General features: G+C 57.3%; 3 protein-coding genes across 3 annotated transcripts; 1 reads left to right on the top strand and 2 right to left on the bottom strand.

Annotated features, from left to right (window-relative positions):
- Positions 1-1,870: 1,870 nt before the first annotated feature.
- Positions 1,871-3,544, bottom strand: VOLCADRAFT_96002 (uncharacterized protein; the record flags this gene model as incomplete). The annotated part of the gene is made up of 4 exons (XM_002955028.1): positions 1,871-2,043; positions 2,218-2,253; positions 2,431-2,714; positions 3,531-3,544. The coding sequence occupies 4 exons, from the start codon at positions 3,542-3,544 to the stop codon at positions 1,871-1,873; spliced, it is 507 nt and encodes a 168-aa protein (XP_002955074.1).
- An 845-nt stretch (positions 3,545-4,389) lies between these two features.
- Positions 4,390-16,631, bottom strand: VOLCADRAFT_106660 (uncharacterized protein; the record flags this gene model as incomplete). The annotated part of the gene is made up of 19 exons (XM_002955027.1): positions 4,390-5,180; positions 5,283-5,355; positions 5,696-5,811; positions 5,842-5,882; positions 6,075-6,304; positions 7,038-7,082; positions 7,547-8,341; positions 8,583-8,714; positions 8,942-9,055; positions 9,437-9,872; positions 10,265-10,755; positions 11,225-11,314; positions 11,788-11,957; positions 12,827-13,237; positions 13,793-14,012; positions 14,135-14,470; positions 14,686-15,086; positions 15,459-16,342; positions 16,621-16,631. The coding sequence occupies 19 exons, from the start codon at positions 16,629-16,631 to the stop codon at positions 4,390-4,392; spliced, it is 5,787 nt and encodes a 1,928-aa protein (XP_002955073.1).
- Positions 16,632-17,078: 447 nt separating this feature from the next.
- On the top strand, positions 17,079-19,878 carry VOLCADRAFT_106659 (uncharacterized protein; the record flags this gene model as incomplete). The annotated part of the gene is made up of 7 exons (XM_002955086.1): positions 17,079-17,377; positions 17,584-17,787; positions 17,957-18,114; positions 18,341-18,489; positions 18,637-19,035; positions 19,276-19,379; positions 19,657-19,878. The coding sequence occupies exons 1-7, from the start codon at positions 17,300-17,302 to the stop codon at positions 19,876-19,878; spliced, it is 1,314 nt and encodes a 437-aa protein (XP_002955132.1). The 5' UTR covers positions 17,079-17,299.
- Positions 19,879-20,599: the final 721 nt, after the last annotated feature.

The following is a 20,599-nucleotide window of genomic DNA, read 5'->3' as shown; positions in this document are numbered from 1 at the left end:
ATGCACGTGATACATCACGTCTGTAAAAGCATGCTCATCGCTATCAAAGGATGCCTTTGCTATCCTCGTCCGCTTCTGGCATTAAGCCTATAATGCCTATATGTCCAAAACAGCAAGAGGTTGGGTCATGGGCTTCTTGCGCATCCATACGTCAGCTTGCTGTGCCAGCAATGGACTGAGTACTTAAGCTACTGGGATGCCATCCAATAATGTCTTATGATTCCTCAAGGCTTTATGTGGATCAGAGGGTGAGCAATGTGGTGCCACCTATGTTTTTCAACATTCATTGTTTTTAGCAGCATTCGATTCCCTTTATTCATTAAAGGAATACTGAATTGATCTTAGTTGGCAGGCTGATGTTCTCTTGCCAAGTGTGACCTTTGTTGTATGTCATCCATCGCCCTGTATTAAAAAGTGCAAGGCAAAGTGGATCCAGGTCATTGCCTTGAATCCATCACCCTGACGGCCGGGCGGACAGCATCATGTGTTTTCGCAGCATAGCCAGGTGTGTCCACTGCTGGAAGATCCTTCATGATTGCCTAGAGACAGCCTGCCTTCTGCAAGACTGTCTGCATCCGCCAGAACCAGTACTCATAGTTTTGACTTTTGAGCAGATCGCTAGACAGCAACCTCTGATCTATCTTAAGGGTCCTCACAGAATTGTTGATGGGATGTTTTAAAAAGATGATGATGCAGTCCACCGTAGCAGGCAAACAATTGTATTCTACTGCCAACTGTCCAGTCAGGGCTCATAACCTGTTTTAATAGAGGCAGTAAGCATTTTAATAGAGGCAGCTAAGAGCCTACAGATGGCAAAGTGGATCAGAAGCACAAGTAATTTCCAGAGTCTTACAAGTACATCCTGCAGCTATGCTCAGATATGAACTCACTACACAATGAGCTTTCCAGACCAAAGAGAATAGAAAGTTCACCCTCTCTTATACCGGTACAGAAAGATCACACTTGGCACCAAAACCAATAAGGCAGACAGGCCATATGCTCACATACTCTTCCAACAATGAATGCCAAGCTAATCACAACAAATAGAAGCTGGTCAGCCAGCTTTATGCCTAGCCACCAACTAACCGCCAGGAAAAAAAGCTGGCAAATATAAAAAAAGACTACACCTACAACAACACCATAACAGCATTTAAATGCTGTTGCCTTGGCCAACGCTACAATCGCAGGGGTCTTATACCTGCAGGAGGCTAGCCCTTGCATAATACTGGATTCACATGCTATGTTACTAAGTCACCCAGTTCACATGGGACATTACAACAATGTTGTGTTCATTGGCGCAAGCTGTGTAAACCATCTCCATTTTGTCTTTCAATGGCCAAAACTTCGGCACATCCCCTTAGAATCGCAATATACAATTGAAGGGTTATTGGCAGCCCTGCCTACTGCAATGGCACTGCATCCCGCACAAGCCGCGATGGCATTTGCCCTCGCGGTCACAATTCATAACCTGAAGATATGTTCGATGCTCAGTGGCAGAGCTTGAGCGTGTGACATTCGGTGTGACTAGAAATTCAGTCAAGAGTGCAAAGCGTGCACAATTTATCAAATATGTGGTCTTTATAAGCGATTGGGCTTGGCTGTTTGTTATAGCTCACAAAATTGGCGATGCAATTCAGGTAACAGTACAAGGGTACGAGGGGTCAGCATTTGACGAAATTCAACCCCCCTCAGTCACTTTAGACTTATAGTTACCATGTCCGAACCGACCACTTTTCCCAAAAAGTCTTAACATAATGTAGCATGTGAGCTGGCTATAACTGCCACCATAGACATCTGCTTCCCAACCAGCATAGACAACATCATGGCCACTACCCATCCAATCATCATCGTCCACAGCCCCCCTACCAAGTTAAGACTGATGGCGGTGGCGAAGACCATTAGTAATGCATTCCGTTGACCTGGTGGACGGGGGCTTGGAGTCCAGGCAATCTTCTATGGTGTCAGCTGACTTTTCTGCTGGCTTGCCCACATGGAAGGGCCATGCTAATTTCTGCCATGCAGAGCGAAACGTATGCAGTATGCCTGCAGTGCACAGCATATCGATATGTGAATGAATGTACGCTGCTGTGGACTGAGTATGCCAGGATAAAGGCAATCTATGAAGGGATGCCTAGTGCACTGACACACCAGGAGAATTACCAAACACTTTCTAGTGCTAGGCTGCATTTATAGCTTCTCCAATTCCCTCAAACTCACACTCAACAACGTCGATCTCGACATGCTCCTTGCGCCCTGTGAAAGAGCAGGGGCAGGCAGCAGGATGCCTCAATTTCCATACGATAGGCAGGCATTTGGAAGCTCCAAGGCGCTTCCAACCCATGATCCAAAAAACCATACTATAAAATTACAGTCACAATCACTGCGACTAGTTTTGGAAAGCACATAGCAAGCAAATCTCTAACGACTAACCTGTCAGAATCAACACCCGCTCCCATTCATCCTTGGCGGTCTGCGAGTGGGGGTTGGCTTTAAGGTTCTTGAGGGCCTCGTCCAGAAGGTTGTCCTCATATTGTCGTCGAGCTTCCTCACGTTGTTGTTGTTGTTGTTGATAATGCTTAAGTCTCCACAGTGTCTCCAGGTGCTTGCGTAAGCCTTCGTTACTAGGCTCCGCCGCGACCTTCCCCGACACATCTGCGATTTGCTCGTCAAGAGACAGCATGTTGTCGCTGGGAGAGTAGTTAAACAAATATCGCCTGGGATAAATGAAAGTGATTAGCATGAGCGGGGCTTGGGATTGCTAAATCCTAATCGACGTTAGGATGCCCTGGAGTGGTCGCTAGTACGGCTGCCATGAAACTAAGCGTAAAGTAATTTCAGTATATACATTCGAAAGCTTACATGATGTACCTTGTTACCGCTTTTCTGCAAAATGGCCGTCCCCCCATCCTCCTTCTTGTTCAATCCTCGAACTATCTGAACGAATTCGCATACGCTTATGACAACTTTGGCCACCGTGCCCCGAATCATTGTCTGAATACCTAGCCAACTTGCCGCTCCTAGCTCCATGTAAGTGCGGCTCGAACCGGTGGCGGCTTGCCCCATGTCGCCTGCAACATGGGTGTGGGTATACATAAACAGTGCATAAGGCCGGTAGTGCATACGGTTGAGCAGCCGTCGCCGCCCTGCAACAACGCTGACTGCGTCGGTGATAACGTGGGGTCACGCCATCCAAAGAACTGCAGCAGTTCACGGATGACGGTCAGCAGCTGATTGATCGACAGACACGGCAAGTCAACATACGGCTTATACAAATGTCCAAAATACACCAATAAAAAGTTGAGGAGTTGGGAACAAGAAATTCACCATTGAAATTGTGGCAAGAAGAGGGTGCATGCACTCAGCGCATGCCTGCAATTGGAGGAAATGCTCCCATCCTGTTCCCCTGTTGGCCCTCAGGGGCTAACGCTGGCCAGAATGGCAAGAATGTTTCCTGATCAACAGTGATACCCTCAGCCCAAGATCTGACATGAAACGAATGCCCGGTGGCACATTGTCCCAGGCCTCCTCACCCTGGAATGGCCATGATAGTACAGACAGATCATGGTGGAATTTCGCGCACCTCACACGCGCAGCAGCATTCATGCAGCACAACAGCACACAAAAGGCAGCAGCAAGGCAGTACCACAGCCCTGGCCCTCCGGCTAGCGGCTTCCTCCAAAGCAGAAATGAAACGTCCACATCATCAATACCGGGTGGAAATAATGAATGCATCTCGGTCAGCAGTACGTATGCCGAGGCGGTCGCTGTGGTATCGGTTAGCTACTCTAGGCGGGAAGGCTTTCTCCCAGCCGGGAAACCTCCCCAACACACAATCCGCGGTGTGTGCCGGCCGGCACCAAAGCTAACACAACTATGAGGCCTAGGGGCTTTAAGGTGTTATGGTTATGTGGGCAGCAGTACCAATGATCCATCCGCATTCACAGCTTCAACAGAGATGATAACATAAGGTATTAACAACATAGGATTTCAGCCTGTCCCTGTGGCACGTGGTTATAAAGCACAAAGTCAGATGTCGAGCAGCAGTGCTTGATGGACAGCTCACTTTGCTCAGGTAACGTGAAACGTCCGTTACGTTGGCTTGCTCAGCCCTTAAGGCCCATAAGAAGATGGACGAATCTGTATGGCAGGGCCTCCCCACAGGAAAACGGCTCCATGACTCAGCAATTTTTTTATGAAACACGGAACAGTCCAATGCTGCTCCCTCTACGGAAACAAGGTAATAGTCGTCAGACACTGACCGTCCTAAGCAGCCTTGTCGTATGTATATACAATGTATGCCGTACAAGCCTGCTGTACAGCATGCAAGACAAGATCCACTCCGCACATCTCTTCTCTCCACCCGCAAAACCACCAGTGGAGGCATTATTACTAATCGTCGTACTCAGCCAGTCGGCCTCCAGCCCCAGCCACCTCCTCCTCCTTCTTGGCTACGAGCATAATCGTATCTTCCTGTTCATCGTACTCCAACGTGCATCTGACCTCAACCAACAACCGCTCCGTAAGGCCCCACTTATCCACCCGCTTGTCCGGCCCCACTACAAAACCACGATCCACAGTGTGGCACGCACGACACAACGTCTGGCATACACCTCGCACGCACTCCACCACAGGCGTCCACGCCTCCGTGCCACCGTCAGCACAGCGCCGCCGCGCCAGCCCGTGCGCCTTCATCACCGCCGGCAGCAGCGGTGATGTCCACAGCCGCCGCGCGACTGCCGTACAGCGTGCCAGGCATGACACTAGTCCGAGCACTGCCAGGTGCAGTGCCGCCGGGCGCTCTGAGTCCGCCGCCGCCGCCCTGGGGCTCCCCAGAACCGACACCAGGTGCGCCTCCACATCACAAAACAATGCCTCCGGATGCACCGTGCCGCTAGCCATCAGCTGCCACAGCGCACTGGCAGCATCGACAGCGGCACGCTCCGCCGCCACCACCACAACAGCAGCGGTGCCGCCGCCACCCCAACCAACCCCTCTGGCGGCCAGCAGCCAAACGAGCTCCGACAGCACCGCCTTCTCCTCTTCAGCGGCAGCCCGCCGGGCCGCCGTACCCTTGGCAGCGGCGCCGCCGCAGCTGCCGCCGCGAGAACGCAATTTTTGCGGCCGGGCAAGTGTTCGTCCCACACCCTCGTACACCGTGATGGCGGAGTCAAGCATGCATGCTGCGGTGGCACGGACGCGGGCGCGGTCCGCCGTGCCGGCGTTGCTGGACAACGGCGCGCGAAGCGTCTCGACCGCCAGCCGGAAGCTGTCTCTCGGCTCACCAGTGGTCGGATCCGGCGGCAGGCCGAGCTCCACGCGGGCCCGATGCAAGTTGGTCATCACGATGAAACATGACTGTGGAGGAGTGTTTGTTTAGGGGTTTTACTACCTTGGCGTGTTACGTTCCTGTTGAAGGTTATATTTTACCAAACAACTGCGACGTGGGTCGGGAATACGGGTGGTAAGCAGCAGTGGTATTACCTCGGCCCCAGCCGCCGGTGGTATGAGCACGATCGGCTTCTGCTCCTAGACCTCCTTCCATAACTTGCACCACATCACCAAAAAGCTTTGGAGGCCAAGTCCTCCTAACCCATAGGCCAACCCGACCCCCCCCCCCCCGATTTCCCCAACCTCACAACAACTCCCCTCCCGCAACAACAACACCCTCCATCGCCTCCCCCGGGCCGTGACCCACCTCCAGCAGTTGCGCCCCCAGCCTCCAGCTCGAGGTGCTATCCGATAGCTGTCGTACTGACCTCTCCGCAGTGCCGTACAGCCCCTCAGCCAGCGGCCTTGAGGTGGTGCTAGAGGCTGTGGCGGCGATGGCGGCGGCACCCTCACCATGTAGGCTGAGGTTGGTCAGCAGAGCCAGCAGCTGCAGCCTGAGAGGTGAGGGCGCCAGCAAAACCCAAAGTCGGTACCCTTCCTTACCCTTCTCCCTCCATTCATTTCCCATCCCGAGTGCCTCTGGCCCAAACTTTCATTAAATCTAAAACCGTACAACCCTCCACGTGAACCCTCAAAACCCTAAAACCCTCGAAACCACCGCACTCGGTACCGTGGCGGCGGCTCACCTGAGGTCCTGCCCACTTCCACTCAGAGCGGCAGCTGTCGAGCGCGGGGGAGGCGCGCCGTCATCAACATCTGGCAGCTCCAGTAGTGACGCGATGTACGGCATAAGCCCCGGCTGACTACAAATGGCCTTGCATCCACCGGCGCTGAGCGCCACTGCCGCCAGCACTCCCATGCAGCAGGTCTGCAGCTCCTGGACCTGCGCTGCTGTCGGCACGGTCGATACCCGAACCTGCCGAACAGAATGTACGGCGTTCAGCCACGTCGCTACTGACGGTACCAGTGGCGGCGGCGGCGGTCTGCGGGGGGCCCCCCCGATGTCCAAGAGGGGCAGCACGAGCGGTGGCGGACGTGTCGCCACCCGTGGAGGCATGTGGACAGCGCTGCCCCTGACACGGCCGCCGCCGCCGCCAGTAGACCCCCCGCTACCTCTCGATCCCTCCGGAGCGCCTATCGGTGTGCAGCCCGAATCTGCCACAGTGCCGCTGCCGTCAGAAGGCGGCGCAGCGTGATCCATTTGTCCGCCGTGTGTGCCCTTCCGTGGTTCTGTAGGGGCCAACACTGCTGCCGTGGCGACGACAGCAGAACCCGCAGGTCCTGTATCTACTTCTGCCCCCTGCTGCTGCTGCTGCTGCTGCTGCTGCAGCAAGGCAGAGCCAGCAGCCACAATCGCCCGCATGAGCTGCTCCTTGCCCTACGAGGAACAGGAGGAGGAGAAAAGGAGGCGGAGGAGTAGGAGGTCAGAAAGCCGACCGGACTGGAAAAGACCATACACGAAGGCTGCCATAACGACCGACTCTGAGAATCGATCCCGCAAGCGCAGCCACGAAAACTCCCCGTGCGTGATGAGGTGCGTGCGTTTCCCGGCGACCGGAAGCTTTCCTCTTCTCTCTGGCCATGGAAATGGGCTCAAGACACGTCCTATGGTAGCACGGCGGTACGACGGTACGACCAACACAACGCACCGTCAGCTCCACACTGCTGTCGATTATGTTGCTCGAGTCCATGTCCTGAGTGTTGCCGAGGGGGTCCCCAGTGCCGCCGCCGCTGCCGCTGTCCGTTTGTACCGCCCTGCCGCCACCACGGCCGCCGCCGCCGCTGCCGCCACCACCAGCGCTACCTTCGCCGCCGGCCCGACCGCCACCACCACCATCATCATCGCTGCTGTCAGCTACACGGCTGTATCGCTGGAGGATGACAAGCAGCACGACAGTACGGCACATGATGCGGCGGCCAGGCAGTGATGTTGGACACTGAGTGGGGATCCCCATGCCATGTAGAGTACGGAAGGACAGGTCAAACATTACTCATCATTCTCTACCCACCACGACCCCCACGATTCTCCCGACAACTCCCCCGTGCAGTGAAGTAACTCACATATGCATACAGACTACAGTACTTACACAGATACGCATACATAGACAGACAGATAGACAGACAGACAACAGACAGACAGACAGACAACAGACCTCACCTCCCGCGGAGAAGCTCCCGGAAGAGGGGGGGAGCCGTCCGCAACTGCCCGGGTGCCTAGGGAGCCCGTCAGCAGTAACCCCCTAGTGGACCCAGTCCGCAACGGTGCCAGCTGCCGCTCCACCGTCGCGTCGCCAGTGGCCGCCGCGTCAGGCATGACCCGTGGGTCGGTGGAGGCCGCCTCTGGTGTCTGTTGAAGTGGCGGCGCCACTGCCGCAGCTGCCAAGGCGCCTGCTCCACCACCAGCACCACCACCCCTCACAATGGCGCCGCTGCCACCCGCACCTCCGACCCCTCTGGACGGAGTGGAATGCCCGGTACGGTGTGCGATGGCCACTGCCGCACCGCTGCCTGCAGCAGCGGTGTCAGCAGCAATGGAGGTGCCGTACTGTGCGCCAAGCTTCTGCACGAGGCCGAGTGCAACATTGGTGGCGCCGCGGCCGCCATGCATCTTTCCATGCACGGCTGGCTTTGGCGGTGGCGGCAGCGGCGACGTCGTACCAGCGGCCGACACGCAGTCACCGAAGTTGGGGTCCCTCCAGCCAGGAAGCCGGTTCAGCAACAGGTGCGCAACAGCTGGTACAACACCGAAGCCCTTGGTGTCGTACCGGCTACCGCCATTGATGCCTGCATCAGCGGCGGCACGGTGGCCGCGCTCGTCTTGCGCGGGCGCATCTTTTCCCATTCTGGTCCGCATGATGTTGAGTTGGGAGGTCTCTGAGGCACTAAAGTCCCCGGACGCCAGCAGCCACAGCAGGTAGGCGGCGGCGCAGGAAGCGGCCAGGGTGAACTGTTCCTGATGGCGACATGAACACGATGGAAACAAGACTAAACAAGACAAAACAAAACAACAAAGAAAGAGGAAGTTCGTGGGGACGTCCTGAACCTGTGAACCTGGGATGTATTTGTTGCCAAAGAAAGGTCAAAACGCAACTTCACAGCTCTCACAGTGGAACGCGGGAAGGGTTAATGGTTGATTGTTAGGGGGGGACGAGAGTGTACGGAGATGTGTACGGCCCGGGAGAAGGGACACCCACCCTGGAGGGTGCAGCAGCAGCTACTGCCGCCCCCGCTCCCGCTGGTGACGGCGGCTGCCGTGCGCCGTACAGTACTGCTGCCAATCGCTCCACCACTGAATCCCCGGCTTTACGTAAGGCCTCCTGAACCGCCTGCGGCCGCGATAATAACAAAAGGGACGCACATACGACATTACAGCAGCAGATGGTGATTATACCACTAGGTTATTGAAACGTTTCCGTTCGTCAGAACGCGGCTTCTCACCCTCTTCCATCCACCTGGACGCCCATCCCCAACTGACGTGCCAACCGCCAACGCCAACCGGCAATCCCAGTCCTCTTCCATTTAGCCCCCCTGCCACGGTCGCTGCCTGCGTTACCTGCTGCGGCTTCTGGCAATGACCGCTGGATGCAATGCCGTACAGGCTCCGGAGCAGAGCGTCCTGCAGCTGGCGCTGGGCCTTACGCACCTGCGTGACTCGTACATCCTCCACCTGCATGTACGGAATCATGCCGTACGGGGCGGCGGCAGCGAACAGGCCGTGTCGCACCTCCCCTTCACACGCGCCACTGGACCTGTGCTTCATTGGTGATTTGCAACACCCCGAGCCAGCTCCTGCTCAAGGTAAGACCCTCAAACGAAAGTGGTGCTGCTTCTCCGAGAGCCTCAACCTCTCGTAATGGGACCCAGCTCTGGCGGCTACGACCGCTGTCACGTACCTGTGCATGCTATGGATTGGTGTCGGACGATGCTAAATAGTGTACAGGAGGGGGAGGAGGAGGAGGAGGAGGAGCAGAAGGGAGAAAACGTGTTCTGGAAATGTAACGAATATATGGAAAGCGGCATGTGCGATATCCGCCAGCAAGCAGCGCACCTGCCCCTGTCCTCCCGCACCCGCTCCCGTGTCGCCGCCGCCGCCGTCACCCTCGTCACCCTCGCAGCCGCTCCCATGTTCCTGACTGCCAGCCACACCAGCCTCCTTCCCCACATCGCCAGCCTCCTCCACCTCTGTTACCCCAATAGCTCCCACATCACCATCACCACCATCACCACCATCAAGCTCAAACGTCGCCGAATACCCTCCGTCCTCACTGCAGCAGCTGCCCTTAGGCGGCTCCAAAGCCGCCACAGGCGCATTGGCCCTCTGCCCGTCGGCCGCCGGGCCCCCTTGCGCAGCAGCACCGCAACCACCACGTCCGCCCCCAGCGGCAGCAGCGGTGGCGGCGCCGGCCCCTGACACCGCCGAGCCATCGTCCCGCTCCTTTGCCCCGTTTCCCTCTCCCTCCACATCCTGGCGCTGTGCCCCCTCTCTGGCCGTGTCGAGTGGCAGTAGCAGCAGTAGCTTGATGAGACGCTCCGGAACCCGGTTTTGCTCCGGATTAGGCCACTGGCTGGGCACCTTCTGGCCGTCACAGATCAGCAACGCCGCGGAATGTACGGAGCTGCAGGCTGCGAGACACTCTGCTCACATATACATACGCACATACACACGGAATGTGCGTGCATGTGTGTCAGCTTGCAGCTCTCCGTGAGGAAGTTGAGCAAAAAGGTGAGGTGAGGTGGCCTGGAGGGTTTCAGGAACAAACGATCCGGATCCAGGTACGACAACCACAACCGGATAATAACGGCCGCCATATCTCAACCCACGCAGCCCCCCACTTACATACCCACCCCACCCCACTCCACCCCTCCCCACCCGCACCGTGCACCTGCCAGCAGTACTCCCTCCGCCGCGAGCTCCACCACCGCTCCGCCCTCCGTAACGCCCGCCCGCTTGGAGCCCCTCTTCGCCACCTTCTCCATTCCTGCCGGGGCACCAGCACCAGCACCAGCACCAGCACCAGTCCGCTCAGGTAGTGGGCCCCTTACCCCAACCGGGCCCCCGCCGCCCCCGCCCCCGCCGTCGCCTTGAGCAGCAGCAGCAGCAACAACAAGGCGCTTCAGTGCCCTGCATGCGGCCTGCAATGCACCACATCGCTCCAGGGCGGCTAACCCCCCCGCATCTGCCGCCACCTCCCGCATCGCCCACAGCACGTCGAAGCAGCCCCCCTGCTCCTTCTCCTCCTTGTCCTGCTCCATACGCTCAGCTAGTAGCTCCATCAGCCGGGGGGTGTCCAGGATCATGGTCTGAAGCTGGGAGTGGGAGCCGCCGGCGGCTGCTCGCCACGCCATACCCAACAGACAGAGACCCGCCTGGGGGGCACAACATCCGTATGCGTGCGTGTTTTGGTGGTTGGCGGTTGTGAAGTGCGAGGAGGGCATGTTCAGATTACCGGAGGTCCTGACTTCCAAGTCCTTTTGGGGTCCCAGGTCTGTTGGGGGCCTTATGAAGTTATGGCGCTTGGGGGCCGGGATGTGGTCTGGGGGGTTGATTTCGCGTTGACCGCCGCAGGGTTGTCAGACTGCTGCAGGTAAACTATTCTGTAACGTAAGGCGCGGAGGGTGGGTCCTCCGGGGGCCCAGATCACCTGAAACAATGACCTGCGATAACAAACCCTTGATGTCCGACCTTGTCAGGAATGCTCTAATGCCACCTTGATTTCCGGTAGGGGTCTCCTTAGGACGACCCTTCCCATCCCCCCATTTTTAGGACGCCACGATTGTCAAGACATGAAGACGTTTTCCCTTCGAGGAACATGCAATTAGCCCAGTAGACCAGTACCTGGCGGACATCCCGACGGGGGCTGTTAATGAGGACAGGTAGTACGGCACACAAGCGCTGGACCAGCGGCAGCAGCATCGGCGGGTGTAGCTGCGCACAACGGGCCAGGAGCAGGGCCGCGGGACCTTGCAGTCTCTCTACCCCGAGTTGCGGAACGAGGCGGTGGAAATAGCCGTGGCGCTGAGGGCCCGGATAAAGAGGAGTGGGTAGAGAGGCACAGAGAGAAAGGAGGGAGGGGTTATCAGAAGGGCCGCAGGTTTGGACGAGATGCCACATGCGGGTCTGGATGGGCGTACAAGCGGCGTAATGGCCAGGAAGCCAAATAGCTTTTTTTGGTGGCTTAAAAATGGATTTACCATGTCATGGAGTATGAGCGCAGCTGCAGTAGCAGTGACCTTAAGAGCAGAAATTGACCCAGAACCAGCGGCTCGACACATCAATAAATAGACATATGGAGCTGATATGATCGTCAAGCCGGTTGTTGCCCCCGAACAGCTGTGGACCCCGCATAACTGCAAGGGGCGGAAAGTCCTGAAGACCGGAGTGGGGTTTGAAACTCGCACCTGCACGTACTGAACCTCCTTGCTGGTCCATGATTTTGAGAGGAGTGATTCAAATGCATGGAGGTGGCTGGTGAAGTTTCCGTCCGCCGTGATAGGCTTGGTTGCGGCGTGCACGGGTCCGCTCCCGTACGCATCGTCCCTCTGCGGCACCGACCCCGTGGGTCGAGGTTCTACCGGAGTAGACAGTACGTTGTCATGAGGGTAATATCTTTACTTACGGTTCGTTTAGAGACGGGAAAAGGCCTGCTGATGGCCCACCGTGGCCCTGGGGACTCAAACTCAGACGGAACATGCGTCGTCGATAACGCCGTCCAAGCATCTCCTGTTCTTACAAGGTCACCGGTATGTATCGATGGTGGACTTGTTGTATTCCTATCGTCCCTGTCTACACGAGAGCTAGCCCGAGAGATTCGTCGCGTGCTTTGCTGTGACGAAGTGTATAGCAGCAACGGGTACGATGTAAACTCGTTAAAGTACTTATTAAATATTGCTTGTTTGATTGCAATAGAGCTTCTCCCCCGAGTAGGGCCAATTCCCGAGGTATGGTCACCATCTTCCGAATCATCATGAGTAATGCCAAAAAAACGGACGGAATTAGCTGTCCCTGTAACAGTCCGACTTCCTGGCTGGCGTAAGCTGCTGCGCGTCGGTGTTGCAAGAGGAGTGTATCCGTCGTTAGTCACAGAGGACGTCATTTCGACTTTGCCGAGCTATCTATCATGCATATGAATTAATCCTATAATCTATAATGATTTTAAACAGGTTCAAAACTGGCCAATCATGCGGACGCGGTTACAGTGTCCGTTACCGGTGGCGGTTACCAGCGAAAGCATAAACCGCGCGACACCTCCAGCGCTCCAGGAGAAGGGTTCAGTATCAGTCACCTATGCCCAGCCTCAATCTGTTTTACCGTGCGACTCCCCGCTCGCCGTCAGAAGCTGCTTCAAAATACGCCAGCAGACCGGATGCAGCTGCTTAGCACGCCGCCGTTGTAGGGCCCCCGGGTCCAGCAAATGCGACTTCGCATCATCTTCATCACCTTCGTCATCACCCGCCTCCTCCTCCTGAATCACTCCCTGACCATCACCCGCTTCCTCGCTTTTTGACCCAGCCTTCACCGCTCCCTTCCGCTCAACCCCACCCAATGCCCTCCCCGACACCACCACCACCGCCACCGGCGATGATGCAGCACCCCCGCCCGCCTGCTCCTGCCGCAGTGTCGTGAACAGCTCCCGCATCGTGGATTCTACAGCCCGGCCCCACAACACGCCACCACCGCACGCTACCGCCTTGGCTAGCAGCTGCAGCAGTGCATGCACACGAATGGCCTTCTCTGGTGCCGCACCGCCTGAAAGGATGCTCAGGGCCAGAGGACTGGATCCGGCGCTCCCCAGCATCTCCCAGATCGCCCCATGCGCCTCGTGAGGGCCGCCCTCCTGAAAGGCTGGACCTGGAGAATATACAGGGGAGGAGGACCGAAGCAGCAACTGCAAATCCTGGTGTCGGAGCGAGGGAAGCGGGACATATGCAAGCAACAGCCACTGCTGCTGCTGCTGCTTAACCCGGTGGTGCGTCACGGTCGGTACTGCTTTCCAAGTAGTCATGAAGATGAGAAGCGGATCCAATCGGCACAGGGGACCAGGCCGTTGCTCGCAGCAGTCTGTAGAGGCTGTCTTGGTTCCCATGGCTTCGTCCAGTGACAGTGAGTACTGCGTCATGCGCCACCATACGAGCTCAGTGCCATCACACAGCGCACCCTACACAACTTCTACGGACACATGCTGCCCCTGCCCCCCTCCCCCCTCCGCCTGACTCGCACCTAAGCCCCCGTCCTTACGCCCTGATCGCCCACACACAATCAGGTACACAGCTGCCCACACCCGTTCATTCAACTTGTCTGTCAAGTGCTCCCTGGGCGAGATCACTTGCCGGTTGGTATGCTCCCGAGCCACGAAGCGGGTACTGTCCTAGCTCCCAGCCCGGTCCCCTCCAGTCAACCACCCACCTGCGAGCACCTGGGCCACCCCTGGCACCGCCAGCATCCAGCGGTGCAGCTCCCGGCTGCTGGCCGCGCAGCACAGCGCCGCGGAACGGAGAGGCTCCATCCCCGGCAGGGCCCCCGCCGCCGCAAAGAGCACCGCCAAGGAGGCCAACACGCCCGTACCCTTGAGTGCCGCCGCCAGGTCCGCATTGCCGGGGCGCTGCTGAACGTAGAAGTCTAGCACCTGGAGTTGTCCGGTGGTTAAGGCGGGGAGGTAAAGGCGGGGTGGTGTGGACTGGTGAGATAAGAGTTTTTTTTGAAGTTGTTTGAAGCCTGTGGGTCCGCATAACGGAAACTTGGACCCACCTGGCACACCAGCACAATGGCAGCCACCTCCTCCGGACCCGTTGACCTGGCCGTCTGCTGCTGCTGCTGTATCACCACTGCCGCCTCCGTCTGCACCTGTGCCTTTGCCGTTGCGACTTTGCCAGGTCCTGGCCTCACCGCCCTCGCGAGCTCGCCTAGACAACGCTCCAGAAGGGGCAACATGTGCTTGTGGACTTGCTGCCAGAGCCGCAGCTTGGCCGAGGCGGCTGTTAGTTGGCTCGCCAGCGTCACCACGAGGGACAGGCAGGTGGTGGCCTCAGCCATCAAAAGTCCCTGGCCTCCACGAGCCGCCCCGACAGGTCGTTGTCGGTCGACCTGGTCGCACACACACCGGTGGCGCATTAATGTCGTAATTGGTGGACCAGATCACACCAGCGTTGGAGCGCACCAAGTTGGGGAGAGATTGAGGACATGTCCCCAGGTAAGGGAGATGCCAACGCTAAGACCCAATCCGAAGCCGCTGATACGACCGCTGATGGACGAGTGCCACTAGGACTGCTATACAAGGGTCGAAGTGGTAAAGCCCTTACTTGAGGCAGCGAAGCAACGCACTGCAGCCCGACGGCGTCCCACAGGTTGTCCAGGGAGGCCAGCTCCGATGGCTCCGCCGCGATCCGGTCCGCCACAAGCCCCACATAGGCGTGCAGCAGCGGCTGCAGCTCCAGGGAATGCCGGTGTGCGCCCAACGCCCGCAGCAATTGAAACACCCCCTGAAGGAGCGCGCCGTCGCGCCACAGCTCCGGGTCGTCCAGCAAGGCATAGGATACATGCCCCGCCAGCCGTAACAGCCGCGCGCGCAGCGCCGTCCAGGAGTACGGCGGCAGTAAGGAAGGTCCGGGCGGGCCCGGGATCGCCCGGTCTCCGCCGCGGGCAGAGGCGTCCGCGTGTGCTGTTGCTGCTACTGCGGTAGCGCCACCTGACGAGCTGCTACCTGGGCGTTGGGTTGTGTCGATTTGGGTTTGGGTTTTACAGCATGTTTTGTGTGCGCCGTCGATGAATGCAGTTGTAAGCTAGAAGATGGCGATGTAGATGGAAATAAGAGAGACATGAACCTTCCAGGCGCTGGCTGTGGCTATAGGTCGACAGCGACGCACTTACATGATGACGGGCTGACAGTCTGTTACCACTAGCAGGTATGCGCGCGCGGCAACAACTGGCAGCTCTGGAAACCTCCCTCATGAAATGATGTGATGGAATCTCAACACGGCACAATGATGAAGGCCCAACCCAGTAGGCATGCTCCCCAAGAAACCGTGGTCACCGCTACCGCCACATCCTTTTCCCCGCCTGCACCGCCACCCACTTGGCGCCTCCAGGTCTTCGAACACGAAATCGTCGCCGTCCTCCGCCGCCGCCTGCGTCTCCTCATACACTTCCCGAGGCTGCTGCTGATACTGCTGATCTGCCGGCGGGCCGTTTCCGCATTCCGGAGGCTCTGCCGCCATGAATAGAGTCCCGTTCTTGTCGGCATCTGCTGCCTGGTGCACCCCACCAGCACGAGCCGCGGCTTCAAGTTCGCCGTCCAGATGTGAGTGCGGCGGCGTCGGAAGAAGTCGCTGCTGAGGCCCCATCCCAGGCGGGTCCGTACAGCTGGTGAGGGTGCTGAAATGCAGCGTGCTCAGTTCGCCGCCTGCTACCTCTGCAGCACCATTCTCCGCTGCTTGACCGGCCCGTCCGCAGGCTGTCGTATTATCATCGTCCTCAGCCTGGCCCGATTCAATGCCGTAAAGCAAGGCCCATGTATCCTGCTCCGAAACCGCCAGCGAGTGGGAAACCAGCTGCACAAAAATGACGGCACATAATGCCCTGAAGGCGCCGCAGAGGCGCTGGCGGTCTGGGTTCAGGAGCTCGCTGTCTATGAGGCTGGTGGTTGAGAGGGAGGGCTCCAAAGCTGCTGTCGCTGGCGCAGACCGTGTTGCCGTTGTTTCTTCGATTTTGTGGTCCGGATCGTCGCTTGCCGACGCTGGTGCGGTGCTTCGATTTGGGTCGGGTGGCGGGGCGGTTCCGGCAGCTCCGGAACCCGTGCCGGGCGCTGAGGACGGCTTCTGAGACTCTGACTGTTGCTGCGCAGGCAAGGAGGACGTTGAGCCCTGGAAAACAGGCGTGCGAGCTCCAGCGACCACATTTTCGAGCAGCTTTGCGGTGATGGGAAATAGCGGCTGACCCGCTTTGAGCTGCAACGCTGCCCTAGGTTGCAGGGGGACATGGGTGGTGCAACCAACATGGGGGGCAAGCGCGCATCTAGTTGATTCTGGAGCAACTATGGATCAAAATGGGGCGATCACCCGGACACGTGGGACGGCACTTAACTACAGAGAGTTGCGTAATTCCCCACGCCATACCTTAGGGTTTCCGTAAGCCCCTCAAGCTCCTCCAGCGAAATGAGCTGCGGCATAAGCAGAAGGCAAATGCGGTCTTAATTGGTTTGGTTGGACCAGGCGCCAGGGAGAAGCTGTCAAGCTCACCGGGAGGTCATATTGCAGCTTTTCGTAGGCACGCTGACCCAAATCATTGGCTGGTGCCGCTTTATTGCTTTGAAGCTCCTTAAGAGCGGCTACAATAGCTGACGTGAACGCCGCTCGGCAAGATGGATCGATCGTAGATCCTCCCCCGCCGCTTGTGAGGGAAGTGCTGGAATCGTGTTGTGGCTTCCTTAGAGGCATCCAAGTGCATCGACGTTTAGGCTATGATATTGTTGCTCGTCCTTCCCGTCACACACTAGCCTTTTCCATGAGCATACTACCGTACGTTGTTAAGGGCAATAACAGTATCGAAGCATCGCTCAAATTCGTTTCAGTGCTATTGGAAGCCTTGTGCCAAGTAATCCGTCGATCTACCTGTCGTACGGAAACAGTGACGACTGTACTAATTTTAGTACGTGGAGTGTTGCTGTAATCAGTCTGCGAAGAATACATTCATATTGCACATCATGTTGGAATTTATTTATTTGGAGGTTCGCGGACTCCTTCGAGAGGAACTGCTTAGTAGTTAAACGATATCGGGAAGTGCAGAATGTGAGATTAAGGTATTAACATAATCTACGGGAATCAATATCATTCGTCCTAGGGCTATCGTCTGCGCCCTGTGGATACCCTGGAAGAGCTGTCAGTCTTTGCGGTACTTTGTTGGCGACAGATTGGCCAAATGTTTGCATCGAGCGCTACCTCTCCTTATGTATACTTTGTACTCAGCCTGGGAGCTGTCTGCGGAGGCGTCGTGAAGGTGTGGTCAGGTGCCGTAGCCAAGGCGAGGTGTAAGCTTGTAGCCTTAGTCAGCGTCAGCCGTGATTTGACTCGACGCTGTTATTTAACCATCCACTTGTCAGCTTGCGCATGTTGCATTCAGCAATCAGCAGTTTCACTGGATGGTTGACAGTTTTGCCGAGAGTACAACAAATCCCAAACCCGCCGGTGATTTTTGCTACCCAGGGCGTAACTGGGTTCGGGAACGCTATTATCAACCTCCTTGTGTGGGTGGCCTTCACCGCTGCTGGCGTCAATGCCGGTCCTCTGCAGCTAGCTGTGCTGGCCGACAGCTTCGGCTGCATTGTTTGCGGCATCCCGCTGCTCGTCATGACCTCAGCGCACAAGACAGCCGATTGGAGGCTTGTTATAGCAATCCTCATTTTCGCGGTACGTGAAGTCGAAGTGCCTATCCGCTGCTCAGCTCGGTTTACCTGCATGCGGGCCAACACGCTACCGGCAGCGTTATTGCCACATTACACGCCGAGTGTCCGATCTGCGCCTTGCGTGGCGCAAGGGATGTTTTATGACTTAACTCGTTGTGCTCTCTGCCTTGCAGTCGGCAGGTTCACCTCTGGGCGCTGAACTTCTGACACACCTCGCCGTGCGGTGGGTGGAGCTAGCCATGGCGTGTGTGCTACTGCTGGTTATCTGTCTCCAAATCAAGCTGCACGAGACGCTGCGCGACGCACTGCGCAGATGGAGTGACAAACGCAGGTGCGCTTAACACGAGCAAAAATAAGGCCCGGTGACACCGGGAGCCCTGAAAAGAGCTTGCGGCCTTCATTGTCAGAAGCGGCCCGCAGCCAACCCAAGTTTTACCTGGTCAAACCGGCTTTAGCAAGGCCCCACGCACCGTCAGCCGGACTTGCTTGCCACCCGTGCTTTCCCTGGTGGCCCCCCATCGACCTTCTCCCTGTGGTCGTGGCCCCCTCGCATGCAGGTCCATCAGCACCCGCCCCAGAGACCTGCCTGCTGATACCGCTCCCGACATACAGGACCCGGCAGTTGACTCCATAGCCAAGTTGCTCTCGGATCGGCAAGGAGACCGCTTCCACATGCCGGCACCCGCTTCCGCAGATGATGCTGGCGGTGAGCCGTTCGTGGCCCCGGCAGGGCCCCTGGGACCTAGCCAGCTGCCGCCAACCGGGATTCATCACGCCCGGGGGGCTGAGTCGGCTCCGATTTCCATTTCGATTTGCCGTGGTAACAGTACCGGTGCATCTGATGTTACGATAGATCTGCTGGCGAGCTCGTCGTCCAGTGAACGCCACCGACATGTGGATGGGGGGCAGCAACAGCTGGAGCTGCCGGGCCATGGGCGCGAGGCCGGCAATGTGGAAGCCGGAGGGACCGTTAGTGGCCCTGTCAGCGCGGCAACGGACACGCAGCCTCTGTTGGAACCGGGCAGCTTTTCGGCGTCCGATGCGATTAGCGTGGATGCGTCTCTCCGAGCCAGCAGCGATGCGGGATGCTGGTCAAAATGTAGCGTTTCCGGCAGGGTTTTAGGCCCTGACCAGGGTTTCTTCGCGATTGGCTCCCGGCTGCGGTGCTGGCTTCAGCGGCAGGACTGGAAGGAGGCCCAGCGGATCCTTTTGTACGGCAGTGTGGCGGGCTTCAGCAGCGGCGTCATGGGCGGTGAGTCTTGTGCGCGTACCGCTGCACGGACAGATCACATGGCCGGCTGATGCGCCACCTGCTTTAGCACAGGGCCAGAATGCTAAGACGCGGAGCCGTAGTGGGTTTGTCGGCCGTTGTTAATGCACGGGTTATGCGGTGGCCCCACCTGCTTGCGGTCAGCTGCATTTTGCCAAATGACGAAGAGGGATGTTGCGGGACGAAAATTGTTGCCTCTCCCATTTGCCGTCTATACGACAGCGATGACCGGCATAGGTGGTCCTCCACTCATGTTTATGTACCAAAAGCTCAACGTGGCGAAAGAAGTCGTGCGCGGGACAAATGCTGTCAACAACGTGCTGCAGGTAATGGGAGGCCAAGGAGGTTAAGCGGGGATTAGAGTGCTTGTGCGCCAGTAAGTAATGTAACTTTGCTGACGCGGCTGGGCTGTTCGGCTTGTAGTTGAACTGCTCGTCGAACAAAGGCACGCTTCCGTCATCCTTTCCAAACCGCGCATCATCTCCGGCCACACGGGTTTATTTACATACCCTCCATAGATTTTATTCGACGTGCGTTATAGGAATGTCTGGTGTTCGGCTATGCGTGCAAACGTCCTACCTTTTGCCCGTCGCACGATGTCAGGCTCGCCTCATCAGCTACATCGTCATGGGTGCGTTCAAACGCGAAGACATGATGCTGTATGCGGTGACAGCGGCCGTGGGCTTCATGGGCGTGGTTTTGGGCAACAGCATGGCTGGTCGGCTGGAACAGAAGGGCTTCAGTCGTGTGCTGGTTGCACTCATGGTCGTTTGCTGCCTGCTGCTGTTCGCCTCCGCAGCTGGCTTGAAAGGGCGTTCCGCCTAGCAGCGCCCTGCACGCGGCCTGACCTGCTGCTTAAAGCAGGGAGCTTGACCTGCCGGCGAAGTTGTCGCGAAGCTTAGATGTGGCAGACTTAGCGTAGTTTCCTCTTGCAAAATGTGAAGCAAACCAACGCATTTAGGGCTTGGAGTATCTTGCGTCAGAGCGCCCACGTGCGGAGGGGAGCTTTGTCGCAGCTCTTTTGGTCTGTGACATTCCACTTTTTGTGTAGATGTACTGTGTATGGCCTGGTGCACATTGTATGAGGCTGGAGTGAGTAGCCTAGCACCCAGGCATGAAGATGTTTGGCCTGGGAAGGTTGGGGCATGGTCGAGCTCACCTTACCGTTAAGCAAATCCTCTTTTGAATACGTAGCTGTACTGTGTACCGTGTTGTTACGGGTACTGTGTACCGGTACTGTGTACCGTGTTGTTACGGGACTCCGTGCAACGCAACAAAGGTTATGGTGGTTCTTCTGTCGGCTAGGTCCGTATGCCTCAGCTCAGTGTGTCTTAATGAACTGAGATACGAAGAGTAGTGTATGTGTGTGTATTCCTCGTGCGTGCATGAATTGCTCCAGTAGGGTATATACACTGCCGCATGTGCTCGCAGTGACCAGTCGTCCTTGCGGCTTGCAGTTGTGGACAAGCGATGGCGCTACGTGCTGATGGCCCACCGTGGTTGTCTACATTCGGGTTTTGTCCGTCAGGGACTCATGCCCCGTGTT

The sequence above is a fragment of the Volvox carteri genome (assembly GCF_000143455.1).
Source record: "Volvox carteri f. nagariensis unplaced genomic scaffold VOLCAscaffold_48, whole genome shotgun sequence".
Taxonomy (NCBI): domain Eukaryota; kingdom Viridiplantae; phylum Chlorophyta; class Chlorophyceae; order Chlamydomonadales; family Volvocaceae; genus Volvox; species Volvox carteri.
Note: the sequence above shows the minus strand (reverse complement) of the source record. Positions and strands in the feature narration are given on the sequence as shown.